At 47.1% G+C, this 20,955-nt stretch overlaps 1 protein-coding gene across 3 annotated transcripts in view; it reads left to right on the plus strand.

Moving 5' to 3' along the window:
• Positions 1-20,955, plus strand: part of EVC (EvC ciliary complex subunit 1) — a 946,714-nt gene that overhangs the window by 150,672 nt on the left and 775,087 nt on the right. For all 3 annotated transcript variants that reach the window (XM_069631973.1, XM_069631974.1, XM_069631975.1), the window contains exon 6: positions 12,940-13,038. In XM_069631973.1, coding sequence (XP_069488074.1) covers positions 12,940-13,038 — 99 coding nt within the window. The remainder of the gene's footprint in view (positions 1-12,939; positions 13,039-20,955) is intronic.

A 20,955-nucleotide genomic window follows, 5' to 3' on the forward strand; every position in this document is an offset into this window, starting at 1 on the left:
AACCTCCGCCTTTATTCTTTGTCATATGGTGTGCTTTACTGATCATGGTTCACGTTGCTTTTGTGCCGAAGGTACAGGGCTGTTTCTTTCAGTCATTAATGAAATACACTTATTATTTATTATCTGCTGTTCGTTTTTCTGCTGAAAAGTGTGTCTGAATTGTCACATGTAACCTCTTTTGATGGGTGACAGTTTCATTGAAAAATTATGCATTTGTTTCTCAGCCCACAATGTGATGTGCTTTTCCAATCTGCTCTCGGATTACATTTTTGTTTTTGCTTCCTCTGGATTTCTCTTACAGAAAGACACCCACATAGTCTGCCTAAATAGGCCAATTTTGGATGCAGGTTTCTGAATGCTGGCAGGTCATTTCCCTTTGGCCCTTCAGTTCTGTGGTTTGGGGCCTTTGATTACACCGAACAAGCCACCATCAAAGTGGTTGATGACACCCTTCAGATTATTGACATAAGGAACTACTGCCTGCTAGTCCTTCTGGACCTCTCAGCAGCATTCGACCTGGTCGACTATCACACACGGTTCACCCTCCATTCACATATGATGGGTTTCTCTGGCACGGACCTAAAATGGTTAGCATTCTTCCTATCTGGCAGATACCTGGCTGTCCAGATGGGCTCCCTCAAGTCTGAATGTCACCCTGTCACATTTAGTGTCCCTCGGACCTCCATTCTTTGCCTGGTTATCTTTAACCGCTATATGGAACTGCTAGGATCATTCTTAGATGGCCCCAAAATGCTGTCATAAGTATTCCTATTGTTTTCTTGATGACTTGTGTTAAGTTTCATTTATTTAATGTATTTGTGCTTATTAAGTGTTAATCACCAAAGTTATCACTAACATTGTTATGCTCTGACCTGTACATCGCTCTGTTGCTCCCTAGCTAGGTTTGTGTGATACGCATTTATGAATATAAAAATAATGATATGGATAAAGCACTGAATATAGTGGATTTTGTGTGTGCATGTTTTGTATTTATTACAAAATTAAAACAACTCAGTATTTATCGATTCAGTTACACTTAAAGCATAGAGACTGCATCACACTGAGAAAGAAGCCTTAACTAGGGTGAACCATGTCAGTGATTACTAACACCTTCGAGAAATGTGAGACTTTGGGTGACAGCGTCATGCTAAAAAGACATTACCATTAAACCATAACGTTATTCTAAGATCCCAATGACCGAAAGTAGAATGGTTACACACCCTTTGTTTGTTCCTGACCCAGGGGTTACATTTTATAGATTTGTTTATTTCCCCCCGTTTGTCCACTTGCAGTAACATTTACAATAATTAGAATTAAACAGAAGTACATATTTCGATACAATCAGAATGTTGTGTATCTGTTGTGTAACCTATTCCATTGAAAGTATTCAACAAAGACCACCCAGGCTGGATTATGATAATTAAAAGTGTAGTTTGGTGTTACTTCCTCTAGTTAAGCCAACTGGACAGTGGTAAATTGCATACGGCAGCAGTAAATGGCACCAGGTGGAATGTTGAACATTTCATCACCACGTGTTATTATACTATTTATTTATTTTATTTATTGTGCATTTGTAAGGCGCTTATAAATCAAGTAAACTGTGTTTCAATACACCCACAGGGCAACAGGGAGGGCACATGGGGATGAAGAACAAATACAACAGTGAAAAATAGAGACTGACCTATTAGGCCTTGTGAGCATTCGGAACATGCAAGTGCAGGGAGAGGGAGGAATGAGGGAGGGGGTAAGTGCTCAATGTATCGAGAGCTAGGGAGTGAGCAGCTCTAAGTGCCTAGTTGCATGGTCAGCCGCAAATAAATAAGTGCAGGACATAGGCCAGTAGATGCCAAGGCAAAGTGTTGGGGGAGGGAGGTCGGGGCTGGAGGCTGTAGGCGATTGGATGTGGGAGACCAGGACCCGGGAGGACACATATGGGCTCTGGTCACAAATCTCAGCAACTGTGGGATTTAACAAAGGAGTATAACAGAGAATCGAGTTTCAAACCATATCCATAATGTGCAACGTCTACTGGAACCATTGCCCAAAATATTTATTGTGTTGATAGGCAGATGCTAGGTCTGGCGCTTTTTTGTCTGCTTCCAGGATGAGATCTAGGGAAACGACATTTATTTTATTTGTTTATTGGGTTTTTAGAATGCACCTAAACAGTGTTTCATGGTGCAACAAGGCAGGGGGCAGGAGGGGTACAGGGAAACAAAAACATCCTTCTAGGCTTTGTGACATTTGGATCATGCACGTGCAGTAATAGAAGTACACGGGAGCAAGGGAGTGTGTGCCCGAGGGTTAAGGGAGTGCCCGGGGAAGCCAGGGAAAAAAGGAGTGCAGGGCAGAAAGGTCCACGTGCTAAGTGCGAGGAATGGGCTGCAAGGGCTAAGGGGGTGCAGACCCGGCCAGGCTAGTGCAGGGGAAGGGAGCCAAGAAGGGCGAGTGCAGGTTGGGAGGAGCGGGGGGGTCAGAGGAGACCAAGTGTAAGGGTAGACTGGTATGGTGCCCTCTAAGGATCGGAGGAACCAGGCAGCCAGTCAAAGGCTGAGGGGGGAAAATTAGCAGGGGAGGGGGAGAGGGAAGGAGGAAGAGAAAAGGAGGATCTGGAGAAGCTTCTGGAATTTAAGGAGTTCAGACTCGAGTCTGAGAGTGGCAGGGAGGCCATTCCAGAGGGCGGCACCTGTGTAGGAGAGAGATATACTCACCCAATCTCTGCTTGGAGAAGTGTCTAATCTGCAGAGAGTTGGAGCTAAAAGATAGAAGGGCTATATCAGGGTGGTACTTGGGACGAGAGAGTTGGATATAGCTGGTTCCCAGGCCCTAGAAAGCCTTGCAGATGATACCGAGGGTTTTCAACTTGATCCTTGCTGCAACCGGGAGCAAGTAGGCAGGGATGTCATTTCACCAAAAGTCCAGGGTTAGCAAAGTGTCATCACACAACCCTTGACCTCTGATGACATCCCAGGAAGTGATGTAATCTGACCTCACCACGAAGTGACATCACGGGCAGCGATTGGAACACGACCTTTCACCCCTTGACAAAACAGGAAGTGGCATCACATAGCATTGTTTTTAAGTACACTATAAAAAAAATAGGGTTACAGTATCACTGTAATGTGATATACATTGCACACAAGAATGGCTCACCATATGTATTAAGTGCATATAGGCCCATATTACCAAATGACCGTGAATGCAAGTAGACACCCAAGGCCAAACTATAATGATGTGTTATTATATTGCACTTACGCGTAAGTGCTTCATATAGAACAAATATACATATTATATCACCCAACCTGTGTTGGTACTCATTTATCAACCTCAACAGAAAGAAAGGCTGAGTTGACCTGCAGATGACACACACATTGCAAGCAGCGAGCGCTCTACCCACTGAGCTATCTTACCGGCTATAGCTACCAGAAAACCAGCCACTCCAGAAACAAAGAGCCACATGCTGCTATCCTCAGCCCAGGAACCTCAATTTTAAAAAAAAAACGTTTTTTTTTTAAAAATACATTTTTTAGGGGTAGCAAGGGAGACTTCGGCTGACCCCTAAATGGCGTCCCTGCCAATAGGTCAAGAGTGGCCGTTGAGATGCATTCACCATATGTAGTCCACATGTACAATTGTCAACTATAAAGCACGGAATAAACGTGCTGACAACAGTAATGATTCAAAAATGATATCATTGTAGTGAAAAGCGAGGCAAACAGATTACATATGTAGTGGTGCCAATGCATTGCGGGCGTAGGTCCGTCATCCGGGCAGAATCTCCAGAACCGCTGCTCTCCTCACGGTCACTACGGTCTTCGGGCAGTTCTCTCTCTCGCGGGTGTTGCTCGGTATGGGAGACACCGCTCGCGTGTGACGCTGCTGGGTCACTCTAGCTCTTTGACGGGTTGTCGTCCTTCCAATCTGCTGTGGTGTTTCTGGAAGGAGAATACACGCTCTGGCATGTATTTTGCATTTGAGGGGTTATCAGAGACCAGCTTCTACTGCACAGAAACATGCGGTTACAAGGCAGGGGCAGTAACTTGGGCCCTTTCAACTGCCACCGCCCCCTCAATTGGCTCAATATTTATTGATGGTAGGCCTCGCACACCCAATGGCTTCCAGTTTCTCCCATCCCTCTAGACAAGGCCAGCGTACTGGTCTTGTCACAACAGCCAAAAAATATAAAACTAAAGCACCATTTCCTCGATGAATCGGATGCCGCCCTGATGATTTGTTTTAAAGAGGGACACTTACTTACTTATGTATGTTGTGGTGAGAGATAGGTAGTTTGTATTAGGGCAAATTGCCATCAAGTCTTAAGTGTGACTAAATGAGTATGATCTAGGCCCTAGTGCCACATTTTGGCCTTTGCTGAAAATTCCTCAGTCAGCCTGTATTTATCCTTTTCCCAGTCAGGGGTCCACTCGATTTATTCGAACAGGTTTTCTAGCTGTTGGCATCCTTCTATGTCTCAATGACGCTGTCTTCTAACAATTCCTGAATCCGATGTACACAGTCTCGTTTTAGCTCTTTTTCCTTACTTGCTCCAAAGTACTGCAATCCTTTCCCCCTTGCTATGAGCTCTTCTCCTACTCTTTTTCTACTTTTGGCTCTTCTCTCTCACTGATTTCTCTCCCGTTTTGGTTATTTTTTTGTTTATTCCTAATTATTGTGCCATTTTATCTTTTAGTGCTTTGCCAAAAGAGCTCTATAAAGTCAATAAAATACAAATGCAAGCAATAGATTTAATTGGTTTGATTCATTTAAGAAAAGTATTCACATAGGTATTTATTTATTTGCATTTATAAACAGCCCTTTGGCATCGAGACAGCCCTTTGGCATCGAGGCGCTGTTAGAAGAATATGTCTTAGTTGCAGAACAGGTGTGAGGTTCTGTTAAAATAGTCTTCACAAAAAATCCAGTGTCAAGTTAATATTCTTTAGGTATGAGGCTTGGTTACATTGCCCCTTACCTAAATTACAGTATGAATGAATGGTTTCAGTATTGGTTACACTGGTGTGATAGGGTAGCAGGGTTACATGTGCAGTTTTAGGCAAACAGTCTAGTTTTGATTGTCCTGCGGAAGGGAAGATGAGAGGGTTCAACTCTGATGTCCTAAGGTAGGGAGTTCCAGTGCCTGTAGGCAATGATGGGGACGCACGTGCCACCGCCTCTAGCACAATTAATTCTTGGAACAGGCAGTAGATTGGCATATGGTGTTCTTATGGGTCTTGCGGCAGGAGGCAGCGGTGTGATGGATGCATTTATGCGTAATGGTGAGTGTTTTGAACAAGATGCGCTGGCAGACAGGCAGCCAGTGCGCTTGTTGTCTGGGTGCTGAGATATGTTCACTTTTGGAGATGCCCAGTGATGAATAGTTTTGAATAGTTTGTAATTTGTCTCGATTTTTCACTGTGGTTCTTGTGAAGAGTACATTACAGTAGTCCCGCCTTGAGCCTAAAGATAGTTTGTGGTGGAGAGGAACGGTCTGGTGACACTGAGGAGTTTGGAGTAGTAGGCTGCAGAGGTGGCGATTCCGCTGACTTGTCTAGACATAGTGAGGTTAGAATCTGCGGGTACTCCCAGGGTTTTGACTGAGTGGGAGACTGGAATGGTGATGTTGTTGATGGTGAATGTTAGGTACTGGTCATCCAGAATGATACGTGAATCAGTAGGGGCTAGCAGTAGTAATTCTGTCTTGTCTCTGTTAAGGCAGAGCCATTTACCAGCCAGCCATGTGCGGAGGACTTGAGTATCGTCGGAATAGTTGGTGTACATAATGCTGAGAGAGTCAAGTAGGGTCAAGAGGGAGATGGGTGAAAATGTTATACAGCATGGGGGATAGGCAAGAGCCCTGTGGTACTCCAAATAGAATGGTGTCTGGATTTGCGGCTCCTTAGTCTGAGAAGGAAAGAGGCGATCCAGGTGATTGCTTTGGGTATGAAGAAGGCTTATATTGAGAGGTGATGACAGAGTAGATTGTGATCCACAAGGTCAAATGCTGCCGATAGATCTAAAAGGAGGAGTAGGGCGGGTTTACCCAAGTCTCTGATTTCGTCAATTTGATTTTTAAGGTCCGGTAGGGCCGTTTCGGTGCCGTGACCAGGGCGGAAACTGGATTGTCGGGCGCCTTTAATGTTCTTTGATTCTAAGAATTGCTGGACTTGCAGGTATGTTGCTTTGTCAAGAATCTTGAGTAGGAAAGGAACAGTGGTTATGGGTCTGTAGTTAGTAGGATTGGATGGGTCACGCAAGTAATTATTTTTTTTTTTGAAGGGGGAGCACCCATGCTAAATATATAAAACAAACATATACATTAACAGATTCAATTGCATGTGCACCTTTTGTTGTGATATGTAACTGCAGCACAAAGACTAGAAATCATACCAGCAAACCGATCAAGAACCGGTGCATATGATATGATATGGCTTTTGTAACGCGCCTATACACAAGTGTTTGAAGGCGCGATGAGGCAGCGAGGAGGTAACAAAGGGGAGACAGACAACGATCCTACTAGGCCAGGTGTCATTCAGATCGTGCAAGGGTAGAGGGGAAGGGAAAAGTGCAAGGGGGAAAGGGAGAGGGGAAAGTGCAGAACAGGGTTGGTAGAATACAAGATAAATAATAAGGGCCCGCTGGTGGCAAGTGCAAGGTAAGTGCTGGGAAGGGGGGCTGTAGGGCTACAGAGACGGTCCCGCAGTGCAGCGGTTGCAGGGAGGCAGTGCAGGGCAGAGTGGCTGGGCCAAGGACCGAGAACGGTGAGTAGCCCAGTTGCAGATTCAGTGCAGTTTCAGTAATTAGCAGGGGAGAGGGGGAGAGAAAGCAGAAGCAAAGAGGAAGGTTTTGAGGTGCTTCCGGAACCGGAGATGGTTTTCCTCAAGTTTCAGGGAGGCGGGAAGGCTGTTCCAGAGGGAGGCCCCTGCTGCGAAGAGAGATCTACCCCCAGCTCGTTGCTTGGAGAAGCGGCTGACCCTGTGGGAGTTGGAGGCGGATGAGCGAAAAGCTCGTGAAGGAAGATATTTATGTAGAGAGAGTTGAAGGTATTTTGGCCCCAGACCCCAGAAGGCCTTGTGGACAATGCAGAGGGTTTTGAACGTAATCCTCGCGACCACTGGGAGCCAGTGTAGCGGTTTCAGTCCTGGAGAGATACGGTCCCTGGGCTTGAGACTAAGGACAAGTCTCGCAGTCCTGTTCTGGATGAGTTTCAGAGGGCGGAGAGTAGAGGCAGGCAGATTTAGATAGAGGCTGTTACAGTAGTCCAGCTTTGAGATGGTGAGCTTCTTGGGGAAGGAGAGGAAAGGAAGGATACCTCTGAGGAGGTGCAGCTGGTAGTGTGACTTCTTGGAGACGTTGGACATGTGAGGAGAGAAGGAGAGTGTGGAGTCGAAGATAACCCCAAGGTTTTTTGCCTTGCATGTAGGAGCAGGAAGAGGGCCAAGAGAGGCCGGCCAGAGAGCTGCAGGGAAGGAGAGAGTGCGTGTGCCGATGAGTAGAATCTCGGTCTTACTGGCATTAAGGCAGAGGTCATTGGTGGCACACCATTCCTGGATAGCAGAGAGACAGTCAGAGATGAGGGAAGGAGAAGAGGAGGTCGAGGGTAGCCTGAAAATGAGCTGGGTATCATCCGCATAGCACTGAAAGTTGGGGCAGAGAGCGGCGATGCGGTGGGTAAGGAGTGCCAGATACTGATTGAACAGCCAGGGAGAGAGGTTAGATCCCTGGGGGACACCACAGGTAGAGGAAAAGATGTCAGAGAGGAAGGACCCCCGTTGGTCCTGGGAGGGTCGATTGGAGAGGAAAGAGGTCAGCCACACCAAAGCCTGACCAGTGATACCCAGGTTATCATGGAGGCGGTTGAGCAGGATGGCATGGTTGACAGTATCAAAGGCAGAAGAGAGATCGAGCAAAATGAGAACACACGGAGTGTTAGATTCAAGGTTCGAGAGCAGGTCCTCACGGATGTTCAGGAGAGCAGTTTCCGTGCTTCTGGCAGCTCTGAAGCCAGACTGATGGTCATGAAGACTACCAACATATTCAGCAACGAGATTAAGCTGGGAGATGGCCAGTTTCTCCAGGAGCTTGCCCAAGAAGGGAGTGATGGAGATTGGGTGATAGTTAGCCGGGCAGGAGGGGTCGGAAGAGATTTTCGTAAGAAGAGGGTCACAAGGGAGTGCTTAAGGGGGGATCGGAAGACTCCGGAGGCTAAGGAGTGATTGCAGAAGTCAGCCAGGGCAGGAGCAAGGGAGTCAATGTGGTCCTTTATAGTTTTGGAGGAGCAGGGGTGGACCTGTTTTGACGAGACTTTCATAGATCAGGCTTGTCTGGAAACCTCGTCCCCAGAAAAGGGGAAAGGCAGAGAAGGAGGGAGGAGGGATGGCTGCAGAAGGGCCAGAGAAAGAGCAGGGAATAGAGGGGGGAGGTGATAGGAGGAGAGTGAGGACAGGATGTCCTGAGTTTTTTAAATGAAGTGAGAGGCCAGTGCCCTGCAGAGGGACTGGGAGGGGACAGGAGAGGTAGAGACTGCAGCAGGGTTGGCCAGCTCCTTGCAGATTTTGAAGAGTTCGGCCGAATTTTTAGATGCCGCAGAGATGCGTGCTTGGATAAGGGCTCTATTCTTGGTGAGAACAGAGAGCCGGTATTGCCTTTGGAGCAGACGGCAGGCCAGTTTGTCAGAGGATGAAAATGAAGCATCCCATTTCCTCTCTGCCACCCTGCACTAGCGTTTTAGGGTGACGAGATCCGAGTCATACCAGGAGTTACATTTGGCTTTGCGCTTCAGGCGGATTCTCATGGCAGGGGCAAGGATATTAAGAGTATCAGATATAGCAGCGTGGAGAGGGCTGTGTCAGTGTGGGAGTATGCCGAAGGTGGGGCGGGGGGGCGAGAAGGTGGCGGCGAAAGCCTCAACTGACACGTGCTTCATGGGTCGGATGACCGAGAAGGAGGGTGGCAGTGATGAAGGTGGCTTTGCCTGAGGGTTGGGGAAGGTGAGGTGGGAGGATAGGAGAAAGTGATCACTCCAGGCGAGAGGAGTGGAGAGAGGGACAGAGAGGGGAAGGTCAGAAGAGATGAGAGCTTCAAGAGTGTTCGCTGCAGAATGCGTCAGCTCAGACGTGAGAATAGAGAGTGAGAGAGAGTCGCAGAGGCCGTGAAAGAGTCCAAAGGGGGGGACAGGAGGCATCCAGGTGGATGTTGAAGTCTCCAAGAAAGAGGAGTTGAGTGGTTGAGGACAGGAGTGAGGAGGAGAGGTACGCCCACTCGCAGACGAAGAAGGAAATTTGACCGGGTGGCCGATAGATGGTAGCCACGGTAAGGGAATGGCTAGGAGAGCGAGAGAGAGAGAGTCGGCAGACAAGGCATTCAAAAGAGGAGTAGGTCTGCGTAGGAGTAACAGTGGCAGGAATCCACTCCGGGAAGATAAGGGCAACACCTCCCCCCCCCAGCACGGTTGGGCCTGGGCACGGAGAGGATCTTGTAACCATTAGGTAGGAGTGTGTCAAAGCTGGTGACAGAGCTGGCCGTGAACCATGTCTCAGTGAGACCAAGCACATCAAGGTCCAGTTCCTCAAGAAGGCGACAGATATCGGAGGAATGTTTGACGGCAGCGGGAGAGTTAAGAGTGGCAATGTGGAGAAGGTTGCCATCCTTGAAGGATTTCCGGGGAGGGGTACAGATCAGAGGCACGCCCTGCGGAGGTGAAGGAGCATGAGAGGGGGCAGGGAGGGAGGGTGGAGGCAAGGTAGCCGAGGAAAGAGGAGGGGGGACAGCAGGAGAGGAAAGAAAGTTGATGAGGCGCGGGAAGGATCTATCAAAGAGGTGAAGGTTGGCCTGAGGGCCTTGGACCAAGACGGTCCTATTAGAGTAGACATTAATGATGGTCTTAGAGGAGTGGAAGGAGGCCAAGAGGACAGCCCAACGGGTGCCACCATTAATGAGAGAGGAGGAGAAAGGAGAGAGCACAGAGACCATATGAAGGGTCCATAGATCAGGTGAAGGCACGAAAAAGAGGATGTCGTTGAGAGTTTCCTTGGAGGAGGCACTAGCGTAGGTGTCCGCTATAGGGATGCCTGGGTTGGAGACCAGGATGTCCTTTTTAAACTTTTTCCTACCAGATCTAGTGAGGAGAGCAGGATAGTCAATGGAGAAGCAGTTAGAGAAGATAGGTGAGATAGAGAGCACCATAGAGTAGGCGGGAGAGGTGGAAGGGAGAGGGGGAGACACTAGAAGGGACAGCTAGAGCAGGCAGACAGGATAGTGGGAGGCAGGCAACTAGAGCAATGGGACAAGACAACACTCAGGCTTAAAGAGCTCACAAAAAGCACATGAAGACAGGAGGGAGTTTGGGAATCCTGAATAGGGGAGAAAGGCCTAGGTTTCACAAAGCAATTATTATTATTTTTTTATACTCAGACATTCACATAAAAAGACACATGGGGGAAACGCCAGCAGGTGAAAAGGGGGGAAAGGCAGGGCACTCGGCAGGTGACTGGCAGCTCCACCCAAGAGCCTACGAGTGAGGGATAGAATTAGAAAGCGAAAGGGGAAAAAGAAACGGGAAGGAAAGTAACAAGCACGAGGGTGAAAGGGGCATTTTGAGGGAGAAAGAAAGTAAAGGAAAACAAGAGGACTAGAGAAAGGGAGCAGTGAGGCAGGAAAGAAGCGGAAAGGAAGATGTGGGGGAAGAAACGGAACATGGTTTGGGGAATCAATGTAACGGATACAAAGGAAGCAAATTGGATGAATAGGTGGGTGGATGGATAAAGTGATAACTGATAGATGGGGAGCTAGAGGGATAAAAGGAGAATAGATCAAGATGAAAACGTATGTGTGGATAATGGGAGACTAGATAGATGGTTGGGTGAGCAGAAAGGAGGATGAATGGAGGGCTGGATGGATACAAGAAGATTGGATAGATGGGTTGAAAGAAGTGATATCAATATATGAAGGTAGGAGAATCATAATTATTTTATAGTTCTTATGGGCAGATTCCTCCTGCTTCTAAGCATTGGTAACACTGGTTTTATTACCCAATGTAATGCTTTTAAATCCATCAACACCGTAAGGGTGAAGGGCTAAATTGGGCCTGCCAGGAGATTTGCACTTGCAAAGAGCAGGCTGGCCCCATGTCTTTAGCGAGTGCTTAACTCATAAGCTATCCACACGGACCACTAGGTCACTTTCCTTGTGTGCACATTAGTCGCGCATTTTCCACCGTGGTCGTTTTGGTATAATTGTTTAAAAAATATGTATACATGTTGTGTGGTTTGTTGGCAGGGTGAGGTGGTGGCGGGGGTTAGAACTCTCCCCCACCTCCATTTAAAATACATTTTAATAATAGACCAGAAGACTTCATTATGAGTTGGCTGGTTAAAAAAGTAGCTTTAACAGAATGAATGTCACTTTTACCACAGGGCAAAATTCTGACATTAATAGTAATGTGGAGGAAAAACACCAGCACTTTACTGGAAGTTTTTCTTTCTTCCACAGTACTGGCAGAAATACTGCCTGCAGTAAATGCTGAAATCCCTAATTACTCGTATACTCATGAACTTAGTCTACCATTCATAATTTGGTGTATTTGTCTCCATAATGAATATTAGTACCCGGCGTGGTGAATCGTTTCTGAGCCATACCACAGTGTAATCCTCAGGTACACTGCTGTTTCAAAACCTACCTTCGCACGCTGCCATTTACCCGACTGCTGTTGTCGGGGAAATGACAGCGTGTGAAGGTAGGTTTCGACACGTACAGTGCAGTCTGCACATGTAAGCCAATCTGTGAAAAACACATTTCTGCATTTCACATACTGCCTTACACGTGCAGAATACATTGCACATTTAAAAACATTCCCCCCAGTCATTACTACGGAGCAACTTGGCCCAAAATGGCACCCTGTTGCTCCATAGTAATGAAGCAGTACGTGCGTTCAAGTGTTTCTAGAACTAACGCGTACTGCTGCGAGGCCTTTTCAGACGGCAAAAGAAATGCTGCTTGAAAAAGTTTCGCTACGACATTAGTATCCCAGGGCTACAAACGACGGAATACTAATGGCAATAACCACCTCACCGGCGGGCCATAACCATCTAAAGGTAATGCCCCTGGGGCCCCGTTAAGGCCCGAGCGAGGAGGTAATGGCCCACCGGCTCAGCGGTTATTGCCATAGCAATAACAGTAAACAAGTTTGGTGGTATTACCATTGGAAATACTCCCAACGAGGCCTTTGCCTCTGTCCACTGTGCAGTCTCCATCCTCTTCTTCCATCTACGACGGTTTCATAAAGTGATTGGAACTTGTGAGGGTACACTTGTACATTTTTGCCTGGTCCAGCGGACATTTGAGGATTTGCTTGTTTAGGAAGGCACTTGGAATGCTACTATTTAGCCACATCTTTAGTATGATGTTAGCTTTAAAAACCAAGCCTGTATGTCTATTACACAGTTTATGAACTAGCTGTCTGTCTATTTTGTATGCTGATACTAAACGGCTCCTCTAGGTGAGACCCAGGAATGCAACTTGGATCTTTCTGGGAATGAGACTCTAAAGTAACCTCTCCCCACCCCCCATTCATTAACCTTCGCTTGCCTTCCTTCAGTTCACTGGTCACCACCAGCTTCCCCCACTCACCCCCTCATGGTCAGGGCTCTGTTTGACGTGGTATGCTAGCAATTACTAAGAAAAAATCTGGCCCTAGATCCTTCAATCCCGACATCCATTACAATTAAAACACTGATTTAGCGCATTGAACAATTCTCCCCATGAACCCCGTTGAGGAGCTGCATACGCTCTCTTGAAGTCTTTGTACTTTTTAATGATGTATGTCCTTCATTATTTGTTTGTTCCGTAAACACTTGAATATCACTGATTCCTCACACACCTACTTGATATGTATTGCTAAAGCTCATTCTAGGGCCATATTTGATATCTGTTTCTCATTCACAGATATTTGTTCAAATTTTACGATTGAACTTTACTGAATTATTGATGAAAAAGAAAATTGACGGAGAGCTGTTCCGCAATATCCTTTCCACACAAGAGTCGGTAAGCCCCATTTGTTTAACATGTCAGCTGGAGTATTCTTTCAATTTTAATAAGCATATTTACCATTTTAATAAGTGATCAGATCATTGAAATTCAGCAACTTAATGGTAGTCCAAAACATAATTATATTTCATATATATTTTGCTATTTATAGCCAAGGGCTTTTCACACCCAAGTGCTCAGCATATTAATAAACCTTTCCATTCAGATGCTAGTGTATGAAATATTAATTTTCATTTTAATTCATATAACTTTCAAATTTAAGCCTATACCATCAGATGCTCAGGAATGCATTAAGAGGGATTTTACGAAGGTGTGGGTTTGTGTATAATTATAGTGCTGTTCTAGTCATCCTATCTTTAAGGTGAGACCTATCATCTACGGGAAATGCGAAAATTCTATGGCTGGTAACTTTGAGCTAAAGGACGGATCAGCACGACATTTGACATTCCTATTCTGAGGCCGAGCCCCCTTGAATTGGGAAACTTTTGTGCAAATTTGCATTCCGGTTCAAAATTCATAAAGGGGAGAAAAACTAACATGTTTTTCATTTTCTTGTAGGGAAACTTAAAATTTCTTGCTCAGGCGCAAAGCCCAAATCGCTGGACAGATTTGCACGAAATGAGAAACATGTCGGGCACAAAGTGCTCAAAGGAAATCCTTTGTTGGTTTGGCTTAAATTTGTCCAGTATTCATTTTAATGTGGCATAAAGTGAGATGCCCAAGTATACAAAAAGTTAGTTATGTCCCATGATGCCGTGTTGCCGGCAAGTTTAATCATATCTGAAAATCTGTCATTATCCGATTCAAGAATCAAGTTCGAGAATCGCCACGAACGGCAAAAAAGTGCAATTAGTTGAAATCTATAATATATTGAGATGTGGCAATCACAGATTTACTCTTTGGTTATCCTTATCCTCTTAGACTCTTTGGTTTATGTCTGATCTACTGTCCTTATTCACATATCATGTTGAGTAACTGCTTGATTAAAAGCGCCTCAATGCCTTTGGGTTTAGTGCGCTTTATAAATGGAAAAATAAATTAATACAAATAAAACTGTAATTGATTGTTAGTTTAAGAGGAATATGTCAAGTTAATTTAGGAAGCAATCTTTTTTTTAAAATATAAACCATTACATGATTGCTTCTTAAATTAATTTAAAATGTGTCAGATGGGTGTATTAGTGGGGGGATGTGTCTGGTATTATATTTGTTGAAAAAATCTACAATCACTTAATTAGTTTAATACAAATTGGGTACGACAGACCGGAGGAAGCCTATGCTGGTTTACTATAACATTTATTTTGATTGAACAACCTTTGCACGTGACTTCACGGTGAGGTTCTCAATTCATGCCTGACATCAGGCAGGAAGATATCTACATGATCGTACCTCACTCTTTCTCGTTGCTGTACCGCACTAGTGCCACCTTATGCTTCTTCATCGCAGGATCTGACCAATTCCACCTCACTCTTCTTCGTAACAGTCCCTACTAAATCCTCCTCACTCTTCCTCATAGCAGTACTCAAACAACTCTACTTCGATCTTCCTCATCATAGTCTGTTAAGACTTGATCGTCGTGAAGATTAGAGAAACCTCCGTCCACAAGTACCACACAGAGAGAATGTAACATCACTCTCTGTGCGATCTTTGAGGCCACAGGTGGGAGATTCTTGAAGAACGGAACCGCGGAACACTGGAACCCCAAGGCCGCTGTAAAGCAAAATGCCAATTAGCATCAAACGATCACAGTGAAGAAATACAGTGTACGTAAAGGAATATAAGCGGCTTACCTAGGAATGGCAGTGATGTTGTTGCTAACCAGACAGGGCTTAGGGATGGTTCCGTGGAGAGGGCACGTGAGCAGCACCCCAGACGTAAGTAAGGTGAGTTGAAATGGGTCACGGCGGTGTGTAGTGAACACCGACTGGCCCACCTGTATCTGAGATTGGAGAACACAAAGGAAGTTTGTGATTACAATCCTGAAGTTTGCCAAAGGAAAACCAAGAGCGGGTGCAGAATGCCAAGACAAAAAGGGAAGTCCGAGCTGCAGTTCCGTGGTCCAATAGTCCATGAAATCGGAGTACAAAGTCACAACAAAAGGGTATATCCAAACGAAGTCCGTGTAAGAGTTCCGAGGTCGTAAGGTCTGTGAAGCAAGAACAAACAGTGGTCGCTGAACAGAGTTCCAAGGAAACAGCTGTGAAGCAAAGAGTAACGGGCGAATCACTGCTTAAGAACTGATCGCTTCCATGTCACGTGACACACAGCCGTATCACGTGACCGGGAACCAACTGTCACGTGATACGGACGCGATCGTCCATGGATTCCTTCCCCAAGGCGCCATGGCAAATGCCAGTGAAAGAAGGGGTACCTCAATCGGGGATGAACACGGCTGCCTGACACGCCCCGAATAAGGAGTTTGCCGCTCATATGACCCCGCCCTACGTGAGTGGCAGAGGAGGAAGGTGTGCAGGGTCCGGGAGCGGTATGGGGCACCTAGATGTTGTAGGGACATGTGTGGGAGTGTGGTGTGTGACAGACGGGAGCGTGACAGAGCCCACCCCAAAGGCCCACAACCCTGTGGGCAGGAAGGATGGTCCCTATGGAAGCGAGAGATGAGCCGGAGAGCATGAACATCCTCAACAGGGACCCATGAACGCTCCTCGGGGCCATAACCCACCGAATCCACCAAGTACTGCAAACGACCCATTAAAACACGGGAACCCAGGATGTTGGAGACCACAAACATATCAGGGGTACTCTGGGAAACCGGAGCAGCAGCGGAACGGAGACTGGTAGGAGCGGGGCAAGTTTTGAGCAAGGAGGTGTGAAACACCGGGTGGAGCCGCCAAGAACTCAGGACCCAGAGGCGATATGCCACGGGATCGACCACGACCAACAAACCGGGGTACAGCTTGCGACACCCTGGCAGGTTAAGATGCCGAGTGAACAACCAGACCTTATCCCCAACTAAATAGACAGGGGCAGCCGACCGTTTCCGGTCTGCCACAGATTTCAGTAGCTTGAGCCTCCAGGAGATGAACAAGGGTCTGTGAGTGGACAGGGGACAAATCACGGGCACAGGCAGTAGCAGCAGGATTACCAGAGAGGGAGAAGTCGGGGATAGGAAGGACTCGGGGATACTGACCGTAAAGGGCATAGAACGGGGAGAACCCTGTGGAGGCATGCACAGCATTGTTTTACGCAAACTCTGCCAGATGCAGAACGCAGAACCAGGACTGTTGATGCTGCAGGGTCAGGCAACGCAAGTATTGCTCCATGGTCTGGTTGACTCTCTCGGTCTGCCCGTCCGTCTCCGGGTGGTAGGCCGAGGAGTAACGAGAGTCAATACCCATAAATCTAGTCAAGGCACGCCAGAAGCGAGATGTAAATTGGGAACCCCTATCAGATATCAAGATGGAAGGTAACCCAAACAAGCAGACCACAGACTTGAAGAACAATCCAGCTAAGACAGGAGCGGAAGGAATGCCTGTGCACGGAATGAACTGTGCCATTTTAGTTTAGGAATCAACCACCACCCAGACGGAATCAAACCCCTGCAAACCCCTGCACCCTTGGTAGGTCCATTACAAAGTCCATGGTGAGGTTATGCCATGGTTTTGGGGGTACGGGCAGTGGTCATAGTAGGCCCAAAGGACGTCCCTTACGGTGTTTATACTGAGCACAGATGGAGCAGGTGTACATACAATTCAATGTCCCGTCTCATGGAAGGTCACCAACACTAGCACTTTAGGAGAGCCAATGTCCTTCTCTGACCGGGGTGGCCATTTATGGCGATGTCGTGGGACCACACCAGGGTGAGATTACGGGCGTCTGTCGTGGGCAATACCAATCGGTCCTGTACAAAGGGTAAACCATCATGAAAAACAGGGTTCCATTCTGACAGCTGGTCTGGGTGACTGGACACCCAAGTACGGATGGAGTCCAAGAGGGGTAGGGGAGGAGTACAAAGACATAGACCGTTCCTCTTGTCTAATAAGGAATCGGGGTATACAGGTAGAGAAACGCCCCCAGGGGAATGAGACAACGCATCAGCCTTCCCATGAGTAATACAAGACCGATGTTTGATTTGGAAGTCGTAAGCAGCGAAAAACAAGTGCCACCTAACCTGTCTACTGTTAACACACTTGAGGGAGGCTAGGTCCTGGAGGTTTTGGTGATCTGTAAAGACAGTAGTTCGATGTTTAGCACCCAAGAGATGGTGACGCCACATTTGAAAGGCATCTTTCACCGCTAACAACTCCTTCTCGGTAACTGTATAGTGACTCTCAGTGGGGGTGAACTTGCGGGAATGGAAAGCCACAGGATGTAACCATCCTATGGTGGGGCATGCTTGAGATAGAATTGCCCCCAGGGCAAACGAGGATGCGTCCGCCTCGACTATGAATGGTAACTCCGGGTCAGGATGCTGAAGGACCGGGGCAGTGGTGAAGGCCGTTTTTAGAGTGTCAAAAGCTTGCTGGTGTTTCTCCAACCCGATAAAAGGTACACGAGGGCTGGTCAAAGCAGTGAGAAGGTCCACAATGGAGGAAAACCCAAAAATAAAGTGCCTGTAAAAATTGGCAAAACCCAAAAACGACTGCAAGGCCTTTGAGATTAAGTGGAATTGGCCAATCTAGTACTGCCCGGACTTTGGCCTGGTTCATGGCCTGCCCGTCTGGTGTAATATGGAACCCCAAGAACTCGACCTAGTCTACATGGAACTGGCACTTTTCGGGCTTTGCTAAGAGGGAATGTTTACATAACCGGGACAACACTTCTCGTACATGAAGCACATGTTCCTCCGTATTCCGTGAAAATATAAGGATGTCGTCCAAATAGACAACCATGAACACGTCTAAAATGTCACTGAAAACTTTGTTCATGAAGCGTTGAAAAGTGGCCGGAGCATTGCAAAGCCCGAATGGCATGACCATGTACTCCTAGAGACCATAGCAGGTGCAAAAAGCGGTCTTCCACTCGGCCCCTTTTCGGACACGAACCAAATCGTAGGCCCCCCTGAGATCTAATTTGGTATAGACCGAAGCATGTGTTAGACGGTCAAGCAAGGGTGTTATAAGGGGTATAGGGCACCGGTCTTTCTTTGTGATGGCATTAAGCTGCCGATAGTCCACACAAGGACGGAGATTGCCTCCCTTTTTGGGAACAAAGAATATCGGACTGGCTGCAGGTGAATAGGACGGATGGATATGACCAAGACTAAGAGACTTCTGTACGTATGTTCTTAATGCTTGTTCCTCAGAAGGGGACAATGAATATATATACGACCTGTAGGAATGGGGGAATCAGGGAGAAGATCTATGGGATAGTCGTATGGCCTATGTGGAGAGAGGACCTCAGAAGACCCTTGATCAAATACTTCCTTGAAGTCTTGGTACACTTCCAGGATGCCTTTGATGACTAGTCCCACAACATGAGGGTCGAGCAAAGGGACCCGGGGTTCATCGAGTTGTGCGATGGCACCCAATTCTGTGTTGGTGTTTCACTACCTTGGGACAACAAGAGGCAGAAATCCTGACATATATCGGATTCAAAATGCACAGAACCTGTCTTCCAGTCAATAAGTGGGTTGTGTTGCTTCGGCCATGGTATACCCAATATGAGGCCAAACTGTGGCATGGTAATCAAATCGAAACTGATGGTCTCCTTATGAGTAGACTGGATGATTAGGCTGAGCGGTGCGGTTTGTTGCTTAACAGGGCCGGGCACTAGAGCAGTCCCGTATACAGCCTGTACAGGTTCAGGACGTGTTTTGTTCACCAAAGGAAGGTTCAGGGATAAGGCCAATGTGATATCGATGTAATTCCCTGTGGCCCCATAATCAATAATGATAGCAACAGGATGGGCGATGTCTGGTGTGGGTTGCAGTACAGCCTGTACAAGAATGGGCCTGATGCTGCCAAATGCGGGAACTGAATCCGGGGAGAAACTAGGAGAACTCGATCCAGGCCCCGGATCTATGATCAAGCTGTCCGAAAAACCTTGTTCTTGGGTTTCGGACGACGTGGGCATTCCTTAACAAAATGACCGACCAAGCCACAATAGTAGCAGGCGTTATCCACCCTCCTGCGTTCCCGTGCCATTTGGGTGATTGGACTACCGATGCCTCCCACTTGCATGGGCTCCCCAGGTGAGTCAGAGGAAGAAGAGGCAGTAGTCAAGACAGAGAAACTAGGGAACCCAACTTCGCCTCTGCGTTCGGATCGACGTGCGTCGACGTGTAGAGCCAGATCAACTAGTTCGGGGAACTGTGTTGGCAAGGAAGGGACAACCGAAAGGGCATCTTTCATGGTATTGCTCAAACCACTATAGAACACCACCGCCTTCTTGTTTTCGGGCCATGAGGTTTCTGCTGATAACTGATTGAAGCGGATGATGTACTTTGAGAGTCCCTCTTCCCTGATTCAAATCCAACAACTCCAAGTCCCGAGACTGGACCTTGTCTCGAGTGTCAAAGACCTGTGACATCTCTGCCACCAGAAGGTCAAAATCATACAGGGTAGGGCTATCGTTTTCCAGAAGAGGATAAGCCCATGCTGCTGCAATGCCTGCCAAATGTGATAACGTAAAAGCCGCTTTAGTGGTGGAGTCAGGAAGTGCAGAGGGCCTACACAGGAAATGCAGCTTACACTGATTGAGAAAAGGTACAGAACTTTCTGGGGTCACCGTGGTATCTTTCGGGAGCAGCCAAAGGGAATGGAGAGGGGAGTACCATGGGGATGGGGTTCTGTGGTTTGGGAGTCGAGAGGAGGAGGAGGTGGTGGTGGTGCTGTGCCCAGCATCTGCAGAAAGGGGATGCTGAACACTCTTTATGGAATCTAGGCATTGATGGATGGCTGTAGTGGCTGCAGCCATGTCGGCCCTTAACACTATGATAGCCTGAACCACGGCGGCCATGGGGTCATCCGCGGAACCGTCCATAATCTGCACGACAGAAAGGCTTCACAGTCTGTCAAGACTTTAAGGGACTTCAATTCAGCACTCCAACTAAGTCAATGCTTGGTCTGGGATTTGTCAAAAGTAGATGGTGGCTTATCTGTCAGGTTTTCACTGCGCTTTTTCTGGTGGGCAACATTGCTTTTTATGCTATCGGCAACACACAGTGATGTTGTAGGGCTCGGATGCGTGGGTGAAAACATCCCACAAGCCCCCCTTCTTGCGATGGCCATTCTGATCTTCCATCGATTGAGCTTCGCAAGACTGGGATGTTAGCATCATCTTCTTCTGATTCCGGAGATGACAAAGTCCAGCATCTTTTCCTCCATCAGGTGGATCGATCGGTTCTCCTCGCCGGTCCTGATGGGAGTATTGGGCGGTACTTCGGGCCCCTCGGATCTCTGCTCCCGGTCCCCGGATCGTTCTCCTTGGCCAGTCTCCAGGTTTTCCCTCTCCTAGGATGACAAAGCAAAGCGGCAATACCTATTCGTAGACATTTCTCCCCCCTATTGATATAGTGGGGCGACATATACATTTTATGAATCAATAGACATTTGCATTCTTATTTCAAAAAACAAGATATAATCAGGAGACATTTGCATTCTTGTTACTATATTTTTGATATGTGGAATATTTTAGGGTTGGAGTTTTTATTACTCTGGATCGGCCGCCTCTGGGATTGCAGAGGACTCCTCCAGTTGCTGCAGAGTGTGCCTGGGATGGCAACACTTTAGCTGATTAATATGGACCCACTTGTCTTCCCCTTCCGCCGAACTACCTTTGGGGATGCGGATCCTGTAGGCGACTGGGGAGATCTTGTCTACAATTTCAAAAGGTCCCTTCCATGTAGGCAAACATTTCCGCTGTTTGGCCTGGTTCCTTTGGAAATTGTATAGATAGACCCGGTCTCCCACATTGTATTCTTTCCTGGTAGTATTCAGGTCATAGTGAGTTTTCA

This window comes from Ambystoma mexicanum, chromosome 6q (genome assembly GCF_040938575.1).
Source record: "Ambystoma mexicanum isolate Mex_15411 chromosome 6q, UKY_AmexF1_1, whole genome shotgun sequence".
Classification (NCBI taxonomy): Eukaryota; Metazoa; Chordata; class Amphibia; order Caudata; family Ambystomatidae; genus Ambystoma; species Ambystoma mexicanum.